This window comes from Mastigoproctus giganteus, chromosome 5 (assembly GCF_048544385.1).
Source record: "Mastigoproctus giganteus isolate SK-2022 chromosome 5, ASM4854438v1, whole genome shotgun sequence".
NCBI lineage: Eukaryota > Metazoa > Arthropoda > Arachnida > Uropygi > Thelyphonidae > Mastigoproctus > Mastigoproctus giganteus.
In genome coordinates, this window is record NC_143579.1 from 78,544,708 (window position 1) to 78,569,077 (window position 24,370).

General features: G+C 35.3%; 1 protein-coding gene across 1 annotated transcript in view; it reads left to right on the forward strand.

Annotated features, from left to right (window-relative positions):
• Positions 1-24,370, forward strand: part of mtm (phosphatidylinositol-3-phosphate phosphatase) — a 211,435-nt gene that overhangs the window by 64,708 nt on the left and 122,357 nt on the right. Inside the window, exons 4-5 of the mRNA XM_090373306.1 lie at positions 3,776-3,994; positions 14,417-14,500. Coding sequence (XP_090229432.1) covers positions 3,776-3,994; positions 14,417-14,500 — 303 coding nt within the window. The remainder of the gene's footprint in view (positions 1-3,775; positions 3,995-14,416; positions 14,501-24,370) is intronic.

The window sequence follows — 24,370 nt, forward strand, 5'->3', positions numbered from 1 at the left end:
TATATATATATTTTTCATGTGCTCTGTTTAGAGTTCCCTTTTTAATCTTTTTCTTCCATGACTATACATAGGCATAGAAAAGCAGTTTATTGATACATAATCAGGTGTGGTCACCGATGAAATATTTGCATTATGTGTCAATCTTTTATAGTAGCGGTTCCCAATCTGGGGGTCTCTGGACCCCTGTGGGTCCGTAGACCAGTTCTATGGGCCCCATGAAACGACACTCTAGAACTGATCAAATTATTCGTTGTATGTATAGCAAATTGAGGATTAATAAAAAAAATTATATATTTATGTAAAAATAAGAATAAAGTTGAGTTGTTTTAATCATAAAACTTTGAATTTTCTTTTCAGAAAACCCAGTGTGTGCACGCACACACCCACACCCTCTGTGTGTGTGTGTGTGTGTATATACAGTATATATATATATATATATATATATAATTATATTTAAATAATGTTGGAAAAGAAATATTACTTAAAAAAATAAAAAGGAGGGTACAGCACACATCAGAGGCAGCAAAAAGCATAGACTCCTCTACATGACGCTTGAAATATAGTCATACAAATTAGAATAAGGTTTAAAATAATGCCAGCAGTACGGCAAGACAAGAGCGAAAAAACAAAATTAAACCTAGATTCAAATCTAACAGGGAGGGAAGAGAAAGGTAACTAAGAATAAAAATATTGCAACAGAAACTCTGAATTAATTTAGAAAATCAAATTATACGAATAATTCATTAAAATTTAAAGCCAATTAAATAGAAATTTAGCGGTGCCCCCTCTGATGGGCACCATGTCCAAATTTATGTGAAATATCACCAAACAGAGATTTAAACCATTCACAATAAAACAAAACAAAACAAAAATAAAAAATAGACTGACCATTATGCCCCATCTCAACAGAAGACCACAAGGCCAATAATGGTCAGGGAATCGCTGCATTTCGAACACTGAACAAATCGCCGCAAAGGCGAAACGATCGCAAGATCAGTCCGCCACACCGATCCCCAGATCGAACCGCCAATGCAGGGAATTGAACAGCAGGTGGTCCTGATGCAGCGAAAATAAAAAATAGGACAGACAAGAGCACTCCAGTGCAAAGCCACACTACTGACAAAAATAAACTTAACCCGTTTATATAAACGAACAATAAACTATAGATGGCAGTACAGGCGCAGCGCTAGCAATTCGCCCAATACTATCATGTGACATTATTATATTTAGCTTTTCCAACATTATTTAAATATAATTATGTCACATGATAGTATTGGGCGAATTGCTAGCGCTGCGCCTGTACTGCCATCTATAGTTTATTGTTCGTTTATATAAACGGGTTAAGTTTATTTTTGTCAGTAGTGTGGCTTTGCACTGGAGTGCTCTTGTCTGTCCTATTTTTTATTTTCGCTGCATCAGGACCACCGCTGTTCAATTCCCTGCATTGGCGGTTCGATCTGGGGATCGGTGTGGCGGACTGATCTTGCGATCGTTTCGCCTTTGCGGCGATTTGTTCAGTGTTCGAAATGCAGCGATTCCCTGACCATTATTGGCCTTGTGGTCCTCTGTTGAGATGGGGCATAATGGTCAGTCTATTTTTTATTTTTGTTTTGTTTTGTTTTATTGTGAATGGTTTAAATCTCTGTTTGGTGATATTTCACATAAATTTGGACCTGGTGCCCATCAGAGGGGGCACTGCTAAATTTCTATTTAATTGGCTTTAAATTTTAATGAATTATTCGTATAATTTGATTTTCTAAATTAATTCAGAGTTTCTGTTGCAATATTTTTATTCTTAGTTACCTTTCTCTTCCCTCCCTGTTAGATTTGAATCTAGGTTTAATTTTGTTTTTTCGCTCTTGTCTTGCCGTACTGCTGGCATTATTTTAAACCTTATTCTAATTTGTATGACTATATATATATATATATATATATATATATATATCCAATATTTTAAATTAAATAAAACATAAGCCAGTAGTATGGCAAAAACTATAGAGCGAAAATTAACATAAAAATAACCCAAATAAACAAACGAACGAAAAAAGAAATAGACATAATAGTAGCCCGATAACCCTTATGTAATTTCGAGTTTTAAATCGGATTAATAAAACTGTACAAATTTTAGAATAATGCCAATTATATAATAATTTAGCGGTACCCCCCAGCATAATGGTCAGTCTATATTTTACTTTAAATTATTTTGATTTTGTTATCGATTGGTAGTTCCTTTAACCCTCTTTTGGTGATATTTCACGTCTTTCGGAACTGGTACCTCTGGGGGGTACCGCTAAATTATTATATAATTGGCATTATTCTAAAATTTGTACAGTTTTATTAATCGGATTTAAAACTCGAAATTACATAAGGGTTATCGGGCTACTATTATGTCTATTTCTTTTTTCGTTCGTTTGTTTATTTGGGTTATTTTTTATGTTAATTTTCGCTCTATAGTTTTTGCCATACTACTGGCTTATGTTTCATTTAATTTAAAATATTGGATGTATTTCAGCTTCATATGGAGGAATTGCATGTCGCTGCCTCTAATGAATGCCTAATTATTTATTTATTTATTCCCTTTATTATAATTTAATTTATGTTAATATTTAATACAAATCAATGATAGTATATATATATAGGGGTCTGCAAACTTTTTTCATTTTTGAAGGGGTCCGTAGATCTCAGTAGTTTGGGAACCACTGTTTTATAGCATGCATCAAATATTTTAATTTTTATTTCTCTTTCTCTTTTTATTAGATTTTCATAACAGCTAAAAAAATTTTCCACCTCCTATTTGATGCTTGCTATATCTTTGTAATATTTTTAATCGTTTATTTTTCCTTTATAACTTCATTCCTTCTAAATTGGCTTTATAATTCAGCCTTTAATTACTTACAATTCAATACATCATTTAAGTTTTTTTACATTTTTTTCCTATCATCCATCTTTAATACATTTTTTTTTCTTTCTTTCCTTTCCCTATTAGCTTTGATACCTTGTGTTCTTTACACTTCCATCTGTTAGCTCTTTCTCTCGCTAATTCTCTTTAACCTTAAATATTTACTTAAATATACTTTTGTATCCTTTGCTGCTTAGGTGCATTGGCCATATAACTTTCATAACATAATTAGCTACTATCTCCATATTTTATGCATTACTTTAACTCATTTTATCCAAAATTTATATATATATATATATATATATATATATTTTTTTTTTTACTCTATCTCTCCTCTCCTTTTTCCCTCTCTCTTATTCTTATTTTTTATCATCCATACATTGCTAAGGTTTAGCATTAGCTGTCTTTGACTGCATTAACTTTCTTCTTTTTCTTCTGTTATTCATTTTCTCTTATATATATGTATATATATATATATAAAAAGCTCAATTCAGGTTGTATATATGTAATAAAAATAAATTGAATATATTTTTAAATTGATAATAGAATGAATATTTAAAAATGTACATGCTCTACAGATTGATTTACTTATCTAAAGATTTTTTTCAAAATGGTAAAAATTATAGGATCAACTTAAAAAAAAAACTTATGTGAAAGATTTTAACCATTGGGCTGTGAGTTTTTTTTTTTTTTTTTTAATACTTCAATGACCACCAAGCTGATTAATCATTTTGAAATGCTTAATTTATTAAAAAAAAAAAAAAACTTAGATTTAAACAAATATTTCTAATTTCATCCTGATTTGAGCTTTGCAATACATATTGAAACATGTAGTTCTTATTTTGTTTGTAATATGAGGATTAATTTTTTGTCTAGGATCCATCATCGCCTTTCATATTGGATGTGCCATTGGGTGTTGTTAGTCGCATTGAGAAAGTGGGTGGAGCAAGCAGTAGAGGAGAAAATTCATATGGCATTGAACTGTTTTGCAAAGATATGAGAAATTTAAGATTTGCACACAAACAAGAAAACCATTCAAGGAGAGATGTTTTTGAAAAATTGCAGCAGTATGCTTTTCCTTTATCAAACAAACTTGTGAGTGGAATATTATCTTATCCATTATTTAAGACTAGATTAAATTAAAGTGCTGTGAGCAACATTTATATAATTTGCATTGGTGCATCATAAGCAACTTCTTTCCTAATTACCCTTGAATTAAGTAGTTAAGTAGCTGCTGTTATAACATGTTTTCTGTTAGCATTAGTCATGTGTAAGTAATATGGTGTACTCAGTTACAATATTACATCTCTAAGGATTTGTTAGAGGAGATGGTTGCATGAACATTGCCCTTTTCTTTATATAGGTGCCTGCAATATACAAAGAAATGCTGTAATGTGAAGTTAAACTTTTTATCCACACCTTTATATGTAAGATTAAATTAAATGAAATATAAAATGATATGATACCGTGTATAACGCATTTAATTGGTTCCAAGGAAGTTCCGCACTATAGAAAACTGGGTTAATTATTACATACAGTGGATTATTGTTTGTTTTGTTTTTTTTAAAATTTAATTTAATTTTATTTTATTTTGCCAAATGTACACCTTGCCATCCTTTAATTACACTGTTAATGCCTTACCGATGATCAATTAATTATTATTTGGTACCAAAAAATTAAAAACATATTTTTAGAAATGTTTATTACTGAAAGCCAGAAACAATTTTGGCTAAGACAGAGAAAGCCCACACGAGAAGCGCCCAAAAGTTCGGTAAAAGTACTTTGCCGTAATGGTATTTGTATTGTTGCTCGCTCGGTAAACAGGCAGTGGGTGTTATCGGTTTGGAGTAGAAGTTGAATCCCATGGGAGCTTGAAACCCTCCCAAAGTAGGGGATAACCTGACCTTTTTTTTTTTTTATTTAGAATTGCTAATTGAATCATGAACAGAGTCATATTGGAAGTTCTGGCATCGTAAAAAAATGTTCATAGTGTAGTGTCACTGGTAAACTTTTTCAAAGTTTAACGTGCTTCTCGTGTGGGCTTCCTTTTTTACCTTTGCCTTTTTTTTCTTAATAAACAATTTATCCATTAGTCCACCAGTGATTCTAAAGAAAAAAGGTCAGGTTACCTCCTCCACTTCAGGAAGGGTTCAACCTCCCATGGGATTCAATTTCTACTCCTGACTGATAACACCCACTGTCTGTTTACCAAGCGAGCAACAATACAAATGCCTTTATGACAAAGTACTTTTACCGGTAAATTTATCGAACTTTTGTGTGCTTCTCATGTGAGCTTTCTTTACCTTCACCACAATTTTTTATTGTTTTGAAAAAAAGTTTAACTGTGAAGTTTGTACACACTTTTTCTTCTGTTTCTCACTATGCATGTTTATAACAATGAACTGCATTTTCTATAGCATGTCGAACTCTAGAGCCTCGTTCAATGTTAGGATCAGCATTCATAAGAAAATCAGAAACATCTTCAACCTTCATGACCATTTTGATGAGCAACATCAAAAGATCATTTAATGAAAATCCCCTTGTAGACACCTGGACATCATTTTTTTCGTCTTTATAGGCTCGCTGCTCCTCAATTTGCAGAAGAGCTTCATCATCAAGCTCTTGTGAATGCGATTCCACGTATTGGTGTATATCTGTGGTATTTAAATTCTCAAATCCAAGGTCATTTCCAAGCTGAGCAACGTTTTCGGATTTGTTATTATAATTTGCATTTCAAATTCGTTTTGTTTTTAATTACAGTTCCAACCGACAACTTGTTCATTCCATTATCACATGCTATTTTAGCAAGTGATGCACCATCTTTGTGACTCTTTGTAATCTCAAGTTTTTGTTCTAGTGATAACCAGTTACGTTTGTTTGATGCACTATCTTGTTGGCCTTACCTTTTTTCACTCATAATTACTATATTAATAAAATTTTCACAATGCAAACCACTAGATAGAGTCAATACAGCCACGAGCAACTGAGACGATAACGTGCAAACACAACTGTCTTCCAACTACTCTAATACACACTGAAGTGTGAACTGCATGCAGGAACGTTGCCACACGCAACACTGTTGCATGCAGCAACATAGCGGTTATGGCCGACAACTGATTTTGACATTCAGATTTGTTTTAAAATCATAAATTTTGTTTTAAAATTCAAAATCTTTTAAAATTATTGAAATTATAAACTGCATTGCAGCAAAACCTGTTCTGATCAAAACCGCGTTACACAAGGTATTACGGTATACACACATACATTGTGTGTGTAAAATTTTATATTTAATTTAATTAGTGTCTCTTCCATCATGCAGTATGATTGATGTCTTTTGAGGTTATGATGGACATTATGGCAAAATCTACTCTTCCTTACATTTCGAGGGTACAGCTCTAAAATGGTGTTTGCAGGCTGACTTCTAGATAGTCCGTCGGATTGAACCTATTGGTAACTCTTTAGGAGGCATCTGGATCAGCTAGTGTATAATCTCACTGCCAGATGTACTTTTTTTGCTTTTTTGCATTCATATATGAATAGAACCTCTTTTCTCTATTATTAGCTGTCTTCTTAAATGAATTTTCATGCTCGACTTCCATAAGTCATACTTCATAAAGTGTTTTTATTACATATCTGCTTATAGTTATTATATGAAGTAGTCACGCTATAACTATCCTAATGCTTGTTTCTTTTTCTCAGTTAGGTCTTTCAGCACTCTTTTCATCCATTTTGATATCTCTCTATTGTAATATTTCTCAACTATAAATTATTTTTCCATTTGACTACCAAAATTTCCTTGGATACTACTGATATTTTATGACGATATGATTATTCCCTGTTACCAGTTCCTGGGTTCATATTTTTGATTGGATTCTTAGTGAGAAGTAGGGGTCAAGCATATTTGATCCCCTTGCTCTTTTTGTAATACAGCAGGCCCCCGTTATAACGCGGTTCGCTTTACGCTGATTCGCTATAACGCTGTTCTTATATTATAACCCGTATCTGACTATAACGCTGTCAAAACTCACTATAACGCTATTTTACTAGCATACAGATTGAATTTTTGGCAAATCCGTCTTCAGTCCAGTCTGTTTTGAGCCTTTTTTTTTTTTTTTTTTTTTTTTTGGCAAAAGGAGAAAATAGTCACCATGAAATTAACTACAGTAATTATTTTTATAATTTCTACTCTATGTACAAAATTGAAACTTTCAATATGCTCTATTTTCTTGGTGTGGATAGTTTCAAGGGAGAAATTCTTTTTTTAGTACACCAGCTGAAAAAATTTACCATCCAGTGTCATATGCTGTTACGAAGTCTGCATTTTCTGTTCTGACATGTAATAGAAAGATACTAAAAATAGATTTACTCCCTATCTCTTCTTTTGTTTTACTGTGGGAACTATAACTTGCGAAATGTTTTTCACACAATCAATCCCATGAGTGCTAAATGCGGTGCTGTTTCTTGTCAGTATTCTCTTGTCTTCTGAACTCCTCTGACCTTGTGGTCACCCGAAGTACATAAAATTTGTTTGTTTTACTGTTTTGGAAATTCCATAAACATTCTCCATGACTCACACCATAATTTATTACAGTATTTTCGTGCAATAAACAACCATTTGATTTTACTGCACGGTAAAATCGAACTTTTCAGATAAATAAAACATTTGTCACCGTCTTCAGCTCACTTGCCAGAAGAATTCTAGATATCATTCAGTGCATACATACAGACAGTTTACTGTACTCGAACATCGTATCACAATCAGTGCAACGAAGTTACATTTGCAGAGAGTTATGGCGGATAAGAATGAAAAAGCAACAATGTCTGGACGCGGTGCAAAGATTGGAAAGGTAAGAAAAACATTGAGTTTGAAAATTAAATTAGACGTTTTGAAGAGAATTGATTCCGGTCAAAGACAAGTGGATGTGTGCAATAATTTAGGACTGGCAGGTTCAACTGTAAGAACAATCATAAAAAATAAAGAATCAATTTTAGCAGCTGGAAAAACCGCTGTTCCCCTGCAGGCAACTAAATTGACCAGGGCTAGGCCGGCTATTATGATTGAAATGGAGAAACTTCTACATAATTTTATTGAAGACAACATTCAACGTAGAATTCCGTTAAGTTCAATTATTATTAAAGAAAAAGCGAAGAGCCTATATGAAGATTTAAAGGAAGCTCACCCCGAAAAAAATGTGGAACCATTTAACGCTAGTAAGGGCTGGTTTGATAGATTTAGAAAGCGCTATAACCTGCACAATGTAGCAATACAGGGAGAAGCTGCAAGTGCAGATCAACAAGGAGCCGAAACTTTCAAAAAAGAATTTGTTAAAATTATTGAAGAGGGATGTTATACTGCTCAACAAGTTTTTAACATAGATGAAACAGGTCTTTTTTGGAAACTAATGCCTAAAAGAAGTTTCATATCGAAAGAAGAAAAAAACATGCCAGGCTTCAAAGCGGCGAAGGATCGGTTAACTTTGTTGTTGGGTGGTAACGCTGCGGGGAATTTTAAATTAAAACCCCTTTTAGTTTACCATTCCGACAATCCAAGGGCTCTTAAAGGTTTAGCTAAATCAAACCTACCTGTCATCTGGAAGGCTAATAAAAAAGCTTGGGTAACCAGACCGCTTTTCATTGATTGGTATGCTGAGTTCTTCTGTCCTGCAGTGGAAAAATATTGTGCAAAAAATAACATTGGTTATAAAGCTATTCTAATCATGGACAATGCGCCAGGACACCCAAGCAAAGAGAGCTTAGAAGACTTGAAAAATCACATAAAAGTTTTTTACATGCCTCCAAACACTACGTCTCTGATCCAACCAATGGACCAAGGAGTAATTGCCACATTTAAAGCGTACTACATAAGGAACACCTTTTCCCTTTTCACATTTTCAGTGTTGATGGCTATTAAAGCCATCAACACTGAAAATGTACCGAGTTTAAAGGAGTTTTGGAAATCCTATAACATTAAAACCGCCATCTACAACATTTCAAGTGCCTGGGATGAAGTGACTCAGAAAACCATGAATGGAGTGTGGAGGAAAGTTTGGAAAAATTGCATAAAGCATTCCCAGGAACCTGATGATTCCGTTGAAAATGTTAAAACACAAATTGTTGAGCTCGGAAAAGAAGCAGGATTACACGAAATTAACGAAGACATCGTACAAGAGATGATCGACAACGACAGGGATGGCCTCTCTAATGAAGAACTAATGGAAATTTTAAAAGAACAAGAGCTTGCTATTGAGGGAGATGATGATCAAGATACTATAGATGAAGAACCGATGAAGTCGCTGACTGCAAAAGGACTTAGTGAAGCTTTTGAACACTTCGAAAAAATGTGTGATTATTTCCGGGAGAACGACCCTGACATGGAACGAAGTGCCAAGGTAATAAGAAATTTGAAGAAAGAAATGAATCCCTACATGTTGTTGTACAATGAGAGGAAGAAGGCCAAAGCACAACCCAAAATCGACTCATTTTTCAGTCCAAAGATACGAAAACTCGAGAGCACAGGGCCATCGAATTAATAAATTCATGATTTTCGTAAGTTAATTACCTCATAATTATATGTGTATATAATGTAGAATATTTTATATGTACAAAATTTTGAATATTAAGTATTTTTAATCGATATTGGTGCATATTTTCACTACCATTTATTATTGATTAGAAAATATCCTATGGAATAGACCGCAACTCACAAATATATATGTTACCTTATGGGAATATGGCGCTCGCTTAGCGTGGATTCACTTAGCGCTCTGTTTTCCCGGAACGAACTATCAGCGTTAAGCGGGGGTCACCTGTATGTTGAAAATGAATAGGGGTTATCTAGTTCAGACCTTCCCAACTGGTATACTACAGCACACTAGTGTGCTGCTGCAGATTGATTTAATTTTATAAAATTTTCATAGTTATCAAATCCAATTTGTACAACCGTTCGAAATTTTATTGGTTTGTAATTTTATTTTATGAAAAGATACGAGCCTAATTAGAATGAATTGTGTCATCGCTAACTGGGTATGGTTGAATGCGATTTCCACCAGCCAATGATTTTAGTTTATAAGCACTTCGGTTTGACCTTTGGAAGTATAAAAATCATGTTTTCTTTTATTTTTATATTTTCTCTCTTTTTTTTTTTTTTTTTTCGTTAACTTAAATTTGAAAAATATCTTTTTAATGCAAGGCAAAAACGGATTAAATCATTTCTTATAAAAGAAAAATTTCTATAATTTAAAAATAATTAGAAAATCAGTGAAGCACTTTAAATATATATGATAATGTTTTTTCTCTTATTTTTGATGAAAATCAAGTTCTACCTTGCCGCTTAATCACAAAAAAAATTTGATTTTAATTACTTTAGCTGTGATTTGTTTTTTCAAATTATTCTGGACCAGCTTTCACATTTTTCTACTGAAAAGATATATGTATAATCGTTGTTGTTATTTAGGAGCATTAGCAACTAAGGCCATATTGCTCTGGGGATATGTGGTGGTCACTCCCTGACCTTTCTGCATCCTCCGTATTTGGTGGCTCACGGGCTCGAACCCCAGTCTAATCAAGAAGCATGTGCTACGCACTGCTGCTCCTGCCCACCTGGCTACGGAGGTGCCCAAATATATATGTATAATAAGTTATTGCTTACTTTTAGAAATAAAAATCAATGTTTATATCTGAAAACAAATAATATATTAAAAATATATGTATTAAATTGCTTCTTTAAGTACTTTATATTTAACCAAATTTAATTTTTGTAGATATTTACTTTCCACCCATAATGGAAAACATTTTGAAGAGAGCTAGAAAGTCATCAGATTATCAGAACAAAGCAGTCCAAAAAATATATAATAATTCTTCTCTTCCTTGACCCATATGTCTTATTTGTCTAGAAGAATTATCGAATGAAGCAATGGTAACAAGTAAACTACGCTGGCACCTTACCACAAAACATCCATCATGTTCAGAAAAATATTTGGTTAGTTATACGGTCGCCCAATTGGTAGCCAAATCCAAAATGCCTCATACAATTTCAGAATCACTTATTTTAACAACTTGCATTGAAATTGTTAACACTGTGCTTGGGACAAAAGAAGCAGCAGAGGAAATTGAAAAGGTGCCGCTTTTGAATAACACTATTAGTAGATGCACTGAAGACATATCAGATGACATAGAAACAAAATTAATTCAGAGAATTAATGAATCTAAAAAAATTTCTTTGCAAATTGATGAATCTACAGACGTTGGTAACTGTGCTCAGTTAATAGCACTAGTCAGAATCATCGAAGGGAAAGAAAACGCTTGAAAGAACATTATTTGTTCAGCAAAGAACTGCCAAATCACACTACTGTGGATGAAATATTCAAAGTGGTATTTGAGACAAATAAGATATAATGGAAAGATTGCTAAAGTTTGTGTACTGATGGTGCAGCTGCAATGACTGGAAGTGTTAGAGGTTTTACTTCAAGAGTTCGTTCTGAAAACCCGGAAATATATTGTTTTATTCATTTCACAGAGAAGCTATCATATCTAAAAGTTTGCCTGTTGATGGATCTGAATTCCACATTACATTATGTTATCAAGATGGTGAATTTAATAAAATCCAAGCTGTTAAAGTAATGTCTGTTTCCAGCTTTGTGTGAAGAAATGGGATCAGAATATCACCCTCTATTTCTCTATCGCTCTGCTATTTCACACTGAAGTACATCGGCTGTCCAAAGGAAGAGTTATCAAGAGTTTGAGCCAAGAGAAGAGTTAAATTTTTTTTTTTTTTTTTTTTTTTGTGAATAATTCTTACTTTGTAGCTTTAATGAAGGATAGTTATTGGCTCCAAAACTAGCTTACTTAACTCATATTTCTGAACACCTGGATGAGATAAATCAAAAATTGCAAGGATTACATGAAAACATACTAATGTGTCTGGACAAGGTTTATGGATTCAAAGAAAAAATTCGACATTGGAAAAATGAGGCTAAAAACGGATTACTAATGATGTTTAATCGGTATTATAATTTAAATCCTAAAGAATAATTATTGGGATTAGTAGAGCAACATTTGTGTTTGTTGCTTGAGGAAAAACTTCACTATTTTGAAATACTTGTTGTAAAAAAATTTGATTGGATTTGAAATCCATTTGCATTATCACTAGAAATTCCAACATTACATTACATTTATCAATGAAAGAAAAAGAAGAGCTGTTAGATTTAAAAAATGATTGCACCCACCCTTCAAGTACAATTTATAGAAATAGACTTATCCGAATTTTGGTTAGTGGCAGAAAGGAGTTTCCTTCAACTGGAGAAAAAGCAATTTTTCTTCAATCCATTTGCACTCTTCTTCCATTTGCTACCATCTATTTCTGTAAACCAAGTTTCTTGTTGGTGGTGACTATCAAGAATTTAAAGAGATCATCATTAAAAAGTCTAGATCAGCACATAGCCATTTCAAAAATAAAACCTGATATAAAAATATTATGTTCACAGAAGTTTCTCGTTAAAAAACTTTGAAAAAATTTTATTTTGAAGTTTTGTATGAATTTAGTATTAAATATTTAATATCTTCCGCATTTATATTTTACTTTTCTTCTCATAATTATATATATAATATAATGCAAATGTAATAAATTTTTTCACAAAGTCCTTATAGAAACCCCAAAATCTGCCCCGGTTTATCTCTGTGCCGTACAAAAATTATCATTTTCCAAGTGTGCCCTGGTGCGAAAAAGGCTGGGAAGCACTGATCTAGTTGATTCAAGAAACTGTTTCAACTGTGTTTACTGCATGTCCATGATCTCCTGTGTATAAGAGGAAAATTAACTTGCTCTTGCATTCTGACTAAAATTGCTCAAAGATTTTTATTATACTCTTGAAATTATTTGGCCTGTAAAGCATCCCCACTATCATCTTTCTGTTACCACTAATCATTTTACACCACATGGAACAACATCTAGATGCCTGGACTTGATCAGGTTCTGGGAACAATATTGTTGCTTCAAGCAGCCTTATATAAGCAGCATAATCCTCCCCCCCCCACACACATCCTTTTGTTATACAGACAGTAAGTTTGGTATTTTTTTTACTTTCACTGCCTTAATATATTCCTTATAGTTATTTTCTCAAGTCTTTTTCTGTGGCATGTAACTGCTGGAGATTGTTTTCTAATTCATTGAGTCTTTCCATATATATATATATATATATATATATATAAAATTAATGATGTATTCCGGAAGTACTCTCAAGGAGGGATATAAGTGTAACTTTGATACTCTTAATCTGAATATTTATATCCTCTCCCCCAATTATCAGTTTCTTTGAACCCGTTCTCCTTTAACATCAGCAAAGACCCTTCACCTCTCCTATCTCAGTAAATTATTTCCTCACAAAATAAATCCCTTCTCTTGATTAGGTCAGGCCATGCTGACCAAAACTTTCCCTCATAATCCTTGCACAGTCCTTCAAGTCAGTCCACAAGGCTTTCATCATATAGTCCCCCCCTCCTGTCATGTCTGGGCAAAATTACATATGTAATAACTTTAACCTATCTCGTGGCATTTTTCCCAGCATAACCTCATATTTATTTACAAAGTCATTAGTTTGTTTTTGTTTTAAGTTATTAGTTCTCTTAACAACTGACAACTGGTTAGTGACATCCTCAATTTTAGTACCTGATAGACATATCTGGTTGTATTCTATTCGGCTCAATTACAGAATCCATTTCCAGTTTGTCTTACAATTAAATGACTCTCTAACTTTACCTAACTAATTACATCACCGGGAACCAGATTCTGCATCCGCTGATGCTTTCCTGATGCCTAATTCTCTGGGTGGGGGGCACATCTCTTGGCTTAATACTAGACACTTGAATAACTGTCGAGCCATATTATATGTTACTTTCCACTTGCTGTCTCTGAGACTTGATCTCATTTGTTAGTAAGCCAGGTTTTGACTTAAGATCATCAAGTTCCTCTACACCTTGAGCACAGAAATGTAACCATCAGTTAGTGACAGTTTGTGCAAGGAAACTGACTAAAACTTACAGATCAGTTTTCAATATAATCAATTTGATACACTTTTCTAGATTATTTAGATGTAAATAACTCAGACAATAGGATATAGGGGAGTTTACATGATGATTTGCATCCAATATGCAATGGACATCACATCATTAAAGTTAAAAGTGTAATACTTGAATTTAATTTGAATGTAAAGTTGGTATCGTTTGTTGCGCGCGCGCGCGCACACACACACACACACTTTGACTGTGTATATGTAGTTTAGAAATATTTCTAAGTTACTCGGTGTTTTTTTTTTTTTTTTTTTTTTTTTTTCAGAGTTGATGCCACTGGAAAACATTCTTTTGTATACGTATTTACATATTTTTTAAAATAACTGGATCATTACCATTAAGTAATAGTGTTAATTCAGTGTTGCTGAAAATCAGTATTATGATATTACAGCTCTAATCTTATTATTAAAATGGGTTTTTTATTATTATTTATTTGTTATTTTTTAATTTTAGAATTTATTTGCATTTGACTATCAAGAGACCTATCATGTAAATGGATGGACAGTGGCTGAACCTATTGCAGAATATAAAAGACAGGTATGTTGTATTTCTGAGTGCTGCTGTTTATTTGGCATAAGGGAGGAGGGAATTATGCATCTTTCAGTCTTTCAAATTTTAAAAAGAATTTAACTGTTTAATATAAAATTCAAATATTGGTACATACAACCCACAAGTAAATTTTGAGAAAAGGTTCTGTAAGGCATATGAGAGCAATAAAAGTTGTGTACCTGAGATAGCAAAAACTTCATTGAGTATGTGGCTAAAAGAAAGCAAAGTTTTTTTACAAATTGCCAAATTCTCATATTGTGAAGCAAGCCACCTCAAGTTGTTGTGGTTCACCAATTCAAACTTTAAAATTCCACAAAATCTCGCTTCGCAGTTCTTACTACTATTGGAAATTTACTGTCCAGACCCCATGTGTATTCTGAAATCTCATTTTTGAAAAGGTTAAGCTTGAGGTGGACCAAAATATTAACCTTTTGAAAGACCTACAGGTTTGTGTCAAAACCTCGATCAATTTATAAGAAAATTCAGTCTGTAGAGGCAGTTATTCTAGGTCTAATGTTATTTTGCGAAAAATTTCTACTGTACACCATTATGGATCAGGTGCTTCGACATTCATTGTATCTGAACTTGCCTGTAGTTGGTTCTATGCATCCATTAGAAACTTTGCTATGTCTATGTGGTCATTGTCCTGGAAACACCTATTAATTACTTACTTTTTTTTAGGTAATTTTTAATGCCTAGTATGCCCATTTGTTATTCAGTATCGTGTATAATATTTGTAAAAGTCTGACATTATATTTAATGCATCAGGCCTAAAAGGGTTCTATTAATGAACACGATTGGGTCATTTGTGCCCTGAAGATGGCTATACAACCATTTTCAGGCACAAATTAATTTATATTATAAACTCTGTAGTCAATTAATTTGTATTTGGTGTACACCTGGCAGAATTAATGACCAGTCAATATGCACACACATTAATACTTTACTAAAATCTGTGCTATATAAAAGTATCTTGCTAGCCAAGAACCTAATTGATCTTTTCCCATAGGCATCTAAACTCTGTTTATGGGAATCATCAGGAACATAATTCCTGTGAAGTGGTAAAGTGCTGCTGTTCTTGATTGATTTAACCCATGAAGAATACAATTACATTTTTATTTTTTTAATTTAAAGAAAAGGTGTGTGTGTGTGCGCGCGCGCGCGTGTGCGTGCGAGTGCACACACTGTGACCAAAAGTATTCAGTTTCTCCCCCTCCATTAATATTTTCTGTTATGTCAGAAGTGCCCCACATATGTATCAGCCAAGACATACTATTATAAATCCTGTGGGTCTGCCCATGTAGCAGTAGTAGTACATTAGAAACCATTATGGTTGTGAATCAGAACGTAGTCTTTCAGCATGTGATTGGATGCCACATCATTAACATTTCTGTGCATGCAACTATGACCCGTTTGAACCTCTTAAAATCCAGTGTGGTGAATGTTATTCAAGGATAAACAGCTATAGATGTTATCTCAATAAAGAAAAAGTGGGGGAAAGCTAGATGGGCTCACAAAATCATGGAACATGCTCGTGAACCATAAAGAAGATAGTTCATGCCTCACACAAGTCATCTGTGGAAAACATTGCAAAGTAGGCAGATCCAAGAGGCTTCAGCAGTATTTTTCAGTGCTTCAACCATCTGTAGGGAGCTGCACAGTTTTGGTGATAGGGCAGTTGCACATAAACCCAATATCATGGTCACCAATGTGAAATGACATTTGGAGTAGTGTTCACCTCCCCCCCCTCCAGTGTTCATGAGCTCTGGAACAGTGACAGCTACTGTGGAGTGATGAATCTCACTACCAATATGGGAATTCCCAGAAAGCATTTCCTGGGAATTCCCATATTGTCTGTCTATGTTTGGTGAAGGCAGTCAAGTGATATGTTCTGTTTCATGTGGCTAAGACTTGGTCCTTTGGTGGTAGTACTTCATGAAAAAACATGAAGTACGTGACCTGCTTTGGCATTTTGAATGTATAAGAAATGTGCTCCATCAGTATCAGCACAACAAAGCTTAATGATGTACATCAAGAGTTATGTAGGACTGTTTTGTGAACAGTGACATTGAAAGTTGGATTGGCCAACCTGGAGCCTGGACCTCAACTCCATTATTGTGGCCAAAATGGCCTTCTAAACCATATCTGGTAGCTGCTTTGTAGGAGGAATAGAAGCAAATTCTGGCCACTGAAAGTAGTAGTAATAATGGCAAATGATGCAAGAAAGCAAGCTTATATAGCATCAGAACAAAAAAAATTTGCTTATCCATACCAAGAATATGTCTAGCTCTCCCTTCAATTTATTCAATGCATTCACTTCCACAACAACAAATGGAAGCCTCTTCCAACACCTGCTGGCTGAAGGCAAACTTCCCCACATCTATTCTGAAACATCCTTCCTCAAATTGAATTTATGCCCCCCCTCACATGTATAGTCTCAGCAAGTGGAAGAATATCATTAACATTCAGCTTACTCAATCCATTCACGGCTTTAAACACTTCAATCAGATCTCTCTCTCCGCAGGTGCCTGGTCTTGAGATGCTGCAGCTTGCAGAACACAAGCCTTTCTAAATAAGAGCACCCTTTTGTTCTCTTCACCAATCTAGTTACCCTTCTCTGCACCCATTCCAGCAGATCGACATCCTTCTTAAAGTGAGGCCTCCAGACCTGTATACAGTACTCAAGGTGCAGCCTAACCATGGCTTTATGCAAATGGGTAATCATCTCCTTATCCCTTATAGCAAAGTTTCTGTTTATCATTGACAAAACACTATGAGCTGCCCTGGCAGCATGTCTGCACTGCTCAGAGAATTTCATGTCTGACTGCACAGTTGTCCCCAGGTTTTTTCATTTTCCACTATCCTGAGTATAGTACCACACAGTTGATAAGTTACTCTGGAGTTACTGATACCTGTGTGCAGTAGCTTGCATTTGTCAATGTTAAACTTCAGTTGCCATTTCTCAGCCCATTGACCCAATTTTCCTAGATCTTGTTGCAGTAGCTCCCTGTGATGACTGTCATTAACCACCATGCCAACTTTTGTATCATCCGCAAACTTATTATTATTAATATCCATATGATGCAAGGAAGCCTGAGGCTTATGCTGCACCAGGGGAAAAAAAAAAGTTCCCGAGTAACCCTGAGAGAGAGGATGCCTGATATAACTTCATCAATATCATGATAAATATTGAAAATAACAATGGAACCAACACTGAATCCTGGGATATTCCATTAATAACTTTAGTCCACAAAGAGCAGTGTCCATTGATAACCACTGTGTCCTTCCACTTAATCATTCCCTTATCCATAACGGTAACTTGCCCCTAATACACATTGCCCCAGTTTGTACAGCAGTCTCTTACTGCAATGTTATCAGAAGCCTTTGTGAAATTGAAGTGTATGATGTCAGAATTATTTTTTGCATCCAGTTCCTTGGTCATTGCATCATAGTAACCTATCAGATTGGTTAGACAAGACTGCCACTTAACAAATCCATGCTGTGATTACAGTATAATTGCATTCCTGTCGAGATTGTCATGCATTACTTAACCAATGAGCCATTATTTTTCCTGGAACAGATGTTAAGCTAATAGGTGTGTAATTACTCACCTATTAGGTGTAGTCGCCTTCTGTCGCCTTTTAGCATTAGCAGAGGCATATGATGCAAGAAAGCAAGCTTATGCAACATCAGCCAAAAAAAAAAAAAAAAAAACTTCCACTCCACCCCTCCATTCATTCAAAATACCTGTCTAGCTGAGCCTTAAATTTATTTAGGCTATCAACTTCCACAACAAGGGATGGAAGTCTGTTCCACCAACCAACTACCCGCTGGCTAAAGGCAAATTTCCACACATCTATCCTACATCTATCTTTCCTCAATTTGAATTTATGCCCTCTCAGGTGATTATTCTGAGCAAGAGGAAGAATCCCATCAGCGTTGAGCATGCTCAAACCATTCAAGGCTTTATACACCTCTATCAGATCACCTTGCCGGTGCCTAGTCTCCAGACACTAATTTGCAAAACTTAAGCCTTTCTTCGTAAGAGCAACCCTTTGTTCCATTCACTAATCTTGTTGCCCTTCTCTGTACTCGTTCCAGCAGCTCTACATCCTTCTTGAAATGAGGCCTCCAGACCTGTATACAGTACTCAAGGTGTGGTCTGACCATTGCCTTATGTAAAGGGATAATTACCTCCTTATCCCTGCTAGAAAAATTCCTGTGTATCATTGACAAGGCACCATGAGCTACTCTTGCAGCCCTTCTGCACTGCTCAGAGAACTTCATATCTGCCTGCACAATTACCCCAGGTCCTTTTCATTCTCTACCACTGTCAGTGTAGTACCACAGAGTTGATACGTTGCTCTGGGTTTGCTGTTTCCCATATGTAGTACTTTACATTTGTCAATGTTAAACTTCATTTGCCACCTGTCAGCCCATCTGCTCAACTTTTCTAGATACTGTTGCAGCAGTGTACTGTCATTAGTGTCATTAACAACCCTGCCAACCTTCGTATTGTCTGCAAACTTGGACATTAAGCCGGATATACCATCATTAATATCATTTATAAATAGAGAAAACAATAATGGACCCAACACTGAACCCAGAGGACTCCACTAATAACATTGGTCCACGATGAGCAGTGTCCATTGATTACCACTCTGTCTTCTCCCCCTCAACCACCTCTTTATCCATAGCAGCAATTTGCCTCTAGTGCCACACTGCTCCATTTTGTGCAGCAGTCTTCCATGTGCAACAGTATCAAAAGCCTTTCTAAGATCCAAGTATATAATATCAAAGTTATTCCCTGCATCCAGTTCTTCTGTGACTGCATCATAGTATCCAATCAAGTTGGTCAGGCAAGACTTCCCCTTAACAAAACCATGCTGTGTCCGAGCTATAACAGAAGTCTTGTCTAGATGATCTTGTAGTGCTTCTTTAACTAGTGCCTCCATTAATTTTCCTGGAACAGAAGTTAAACTCACAGGTCTATAATTACTTGTGTCAGCCTTCGATCCTCCTTTGTGAATTGGGGTCACATTTGCACATCTCCAGTCTATGGGTACTTCCCCTGAGTCCAAGAAAGCTCTCATAATTATGGCTAAGGGTTTGCTTACTTCCTTTGCTGCCTCCTTTAATATAACTGGATAGATCCCATCCACCCTAGGTGCCTTTCTTGTGTTTATCTTCAACACTCTCCTCCACTTTACTCTCAGTTATTACAAGATTATCTAGCTTACTGCCAGAGTTGAATACATCTCTGGCATTCCCCCTCGCTGAATAACTCCTCATGTGTGAATGTCGATGCAAAATATTCATTTAGTTTGTTAGCTACCTGAGCAGGATCATCAAAAGTTGAACCATCGATATCAAGTGGACCAATCTGATTCATCCCCTTCCTTCTAGAGTTTGCATAAGGAAAGAACTCTTTGCTGTTTTTCTTTGCATCCCTTGCGAAGATTTCTTGTAATCTGCCTTTGCCTGCCTAACCTCCTTTGTAACTTGGTTACAGATCAACTTGTATCTATCATAGGCTTCTTTGTCACGTGTTAATTTATATGTATCCCATGCATTTTTCTTCTCTGCCATATGTCTCATTAGTTCATCTGACATCCATTTAGGCCTAAACCTTGAACAATATTTCTTAGTTGGTATGTAAAGCCTAGTAGCTTCCAAGATAAGTTCTTTGAATGCTTCCCATTTTGAATTTGCTGTTGGTAACATCATCAGTTGGTCCCACTGTATAGAATTTCAATACTGTCTCAGTCCATCGTAATCGCCTTTACGAAAGCAGTAACCCTTCCCTTTACCCCTGATGGTAGTTACCTCTTTGAGTAAATCCCACTTCAGCACACTGTGATCCCCCTTTATTAATTGGGGATATATTTGCACATCTCCAGTTCATAGTGTCATCCCCTGAATGCAAGGATGCCCTCATAATTATGGCTAAAGGTTTGCTTACCTCCTTGCTGTCTCCCTAAATATAATTGGATAGTTTTCATCTGCCCCAGGCACCTTTTTTATGTGTATCCTCAACAATTTCTCCTCCACTTGCCTTTCAGTTATCACAAAGTCGTTTAACTTCTTGTTAGAGTTTAATAAACATCTGGTATCCCCTTCCCTAAAGAATTACTCATGTGTGAATATAGATGCAAAATACTTATTCAGTTTGTCCGCAACCTGAGCAGGGTAATCAACAGTTAACCCACAGTCATCAAGTTGCCACCATGTGATTCAACCCATTCCTTCTACTGTTAATATAGGCATAGTTGTCTTTGCTGTTATTCTTTGGATTCTTTGCCAGAGACTTCTCTTAATCGGCCTTAGCTTGCCTAACCTCCTTTGCAACTTGATTACAGACTAGCTTATAGCTACCATACTCTTTTGTGTCACCTGATAATTTATATGTATCCCATGCATTTTTCTTCTGTGCCAAATGTCTCATTAGTTTTTCTGACCTGTGTTTAGGCCTAAACCTTGAATGGTATTTATTTCTTAGTTGGAACAAAAAGCCTAGTAGCTTCCAAGATTACCTCCTTTAATGCATCCCATTTAGAAGTTGCTGTTTGTAACATCATCAGTTGGTCTGTCCCACTGCACACAATTTATAAACTGTCCGAGACCTCTGTATTCAACCTTATGAAAGTAAAACCCTTTATCCTTGACAGTAGTTATGTCTTTAATTAAATTCCACATCAGTACACTGTCAATGCTGCTACCCAGTGGGTATTTTACCTGCAGATTTTTAATGCAATACGAATCACTGCTGATAATCAGATCAAGAGTATTGCTTCCTCTTGTTGCCTCTCTAAAGTGCTGCTGCCAAAAACGGTCATCAAAGAAATCCACAAAAGTCTTGCTAATGTGTGAGTGACCAACCAATTCCAGTCAACATCTAGAAAGTTAAAATCCTCCATTATGAGACATTTTGATTTGCTGGATTTGATGTACTCATCACAGTCATTAAGCCTATAACGCACTCCTACTCTCAATTTTGTGTTCCCCAGTGCACACACCAAACTGACTCAACATTACAGCTGTTGAGTCAGTTTTTTTCTCGCTGTCCATTCCACAGACCCTAGATGGCCTATCCAATTACCAGGAAACTGTTGTTTCAGAAACTCTTACATGGGTGCTGTAATGTGCAGGAGTGCCATCTTGCTGGAACCTTGTCAGAAAATCCTGTATTGTGTACAGGTCTGGAGGCCTCATTTTAGGAAGAATGTAGATTTACTTGAGCGTTTACAGAGAAGGGCAACAAGATTAGTGAGGGGAGTGAAGGGATCCTCTTACCAAGAGAGGCTTAAGTTCTGCAAATTGCAGCGGCTGGAGACTAGTCACCAGTGTTGCCATTTTAGCGGTTTTCCCGCTAGATTTAGCGGAATTGCTTCAGGTTTAGCGGATAAAAATATGAAATAGCGGATAGCGGATTTTTTAGCGGGAAGAGTATAAATGTTTAGCATTTTATGTATTTTGGCAATGTAACATTTAAATTGAGAAATATTAATTTAAGAAATATTAAATTAATTGTTCAATCAATTATTTAATTAACACTAAAAATAATTCATAATTGAAATAGTAGGGATATCATATTTCATAGTTTTTTTTTTTATAAAGTGAAGAATCGGTTTTATATTATTCTGGATTTCCCTGAGGAGAACCCCAACAATTTTACGTAGTTACGCTCGCGGTCAAACGACCTGATCGTTGGGTCATAGCTTTAAATTGTTGAATCAAATCTAAAAATGTGGAAAAAATTCTAATGACGCCTTTTTTTTGAAACCGCAAAGGAATGGCATTGGATAATTTTTCTTCGTCGTATTTGTTTGGCTTCCAAGAAATGCGATCCGAATTACCGACATCTCTTTCAACGTTTCTAATAACCACAGAGCAATAAGTAATAATTATTTCTAATAACCACAGAGCAATAGGTAATAATTATTTCTAATAACCACAGTGTAATAATATCTTAGTATAGTCAGTCCTCGTAAAGCACGATAGTTGTATTCCTAGAAATCCTCGTGCAATATAAACAACAGGCCCTATGGGAAAAATTGGGTTAGGTGCCGACCACCCAAGATTGAACACACATTTGTAACCAAAACATTACCAAACACAATAAATAATCGTAATAAAATACGTAAGTATTTTATTACGATTATTACGTATTTTTTTATTACGTAAAGGTCGTAATAAAATATTGCTAATGCTTTTGCTTCTATCGTAAGCAAACTTGTTTTTTGTTTGATTTTATATAAAAACAGATGACAGCCGTTCCATCTCTTCCAATTCTTTGTGTCTTAATCTAATGGATTTTAATTACACTTTTAGTTGTTCCCGCTATGAAAGTTGTTTTTATTTTCTCCGCATTCTTTGTAATTCTCGGCGTTGCCTCATTTAGGCCTGTAGCACGTGCAATATCACGTGGTCTTTCATTTCGCTCAAAGCTCAAAACAAATGAAAATTTTAAAAATTTGGCGGGTCAAGTGCTAAAAATAGCGGATTTTGAGTATGCGGCTAGCGGGAAATATTATTAAGAGTTGGCAACACTGCTAGTCACCCGCGAGGTGATCTGATTGAGGTGTATAAGGCCTTGAGTGGTTGAGCACGATGAATTCTGATGGTATTCTTCCATTTGTTCAGATTACGAACCTAAGGAAGCATAAATTCAAATTGAGGAAAGACAGCTATAGAATAGATGTGCGGAAATTTGCCTTTAGCCAGCGGGTGGTTAATTGCTGGAATTTCTGTCGTGGAAGTTGATAGGTTAAATAAATTTAAGGTGGAACTGGACAAACATTTAGGAGAATGGTTGTGTGAATTTTTTTTGGCTGATGCTACATAAGCTCATACGCTTGCTTTCTTGCATCACATGCCGCGATTACTATTACTAATCTTCATTGTCAGATTGGAGAAAGTTGACTTTCAACGAAAGGAAGTTAAAGAATTTCAAGTGGTTAGTAAATAATAAAATAGAGGGAAAAGGTGAATTTGACAGAATGTGGTAGAGGTTTTATCTCAGAAGATAAAAAGGAAATTCCTTGTGAGGAAGTCTCTGACAAGGAATATCATAGTAGGTACAAGTACCACCTTTAAAGCAAAGGAATAATATGGAAAATAATTAGGGCAACTAAGATAAGTAGTGATTGAGGCAACTAATGGTTGAGATTTTATCAGAAGAAGTAAGTGGGGACTGGCAGATTGTAAGTAGAAATGGACATCTTTGAGATTGGAACTGGCCCCTTTTGTGTTTTTGAAATGAATGAAGTTTTTGAAAAGTTTGGTTGTTTTGTAGATAAGGTTGTTCTATCACTTTCACTATTTGCAAGACATTCAGTAGATAGAGTAAAAGTAGAGGGGAGAGCATGTAGGAATATTGTTGTACACTACAAAAATATGCCCAGTTTCTTGACATAGTGTGCTTTCGGCAATTATTCCTGCATACACGCTACTTTTGCTGGAGAGGCCTTCATCCTGCAGTGGATTGAAAATGGCTGATGATGATGATGACACACTACTTGAACTCCTCCAGTCACTACCCAGCAGAGTAGGGGCAGTGAGATTAAAAACTAGCTGATCAGATTCCTCCTGGAAAGTTACCAATAGATTCAGTTCAGTGGACTATCCTGCCTGGAAAATTCATTTTAGAATTGTACTCTTTGAAATGTAAAGAGGTGTACAGAAGTATAATTACAGAAATGTAAAGTGTTTAAAATGTAAAGAATGTTTATTGCTCTGTGTCTGTCTTAACTTTAAAAGACATCACTCATATTGCATACTAAAAGAGATTAGGATTGTCAGGGATTTTGTTCTGGAACTAAACTTTGCTTTCACTACTTCAAGCCTTCAGTAAGCAAA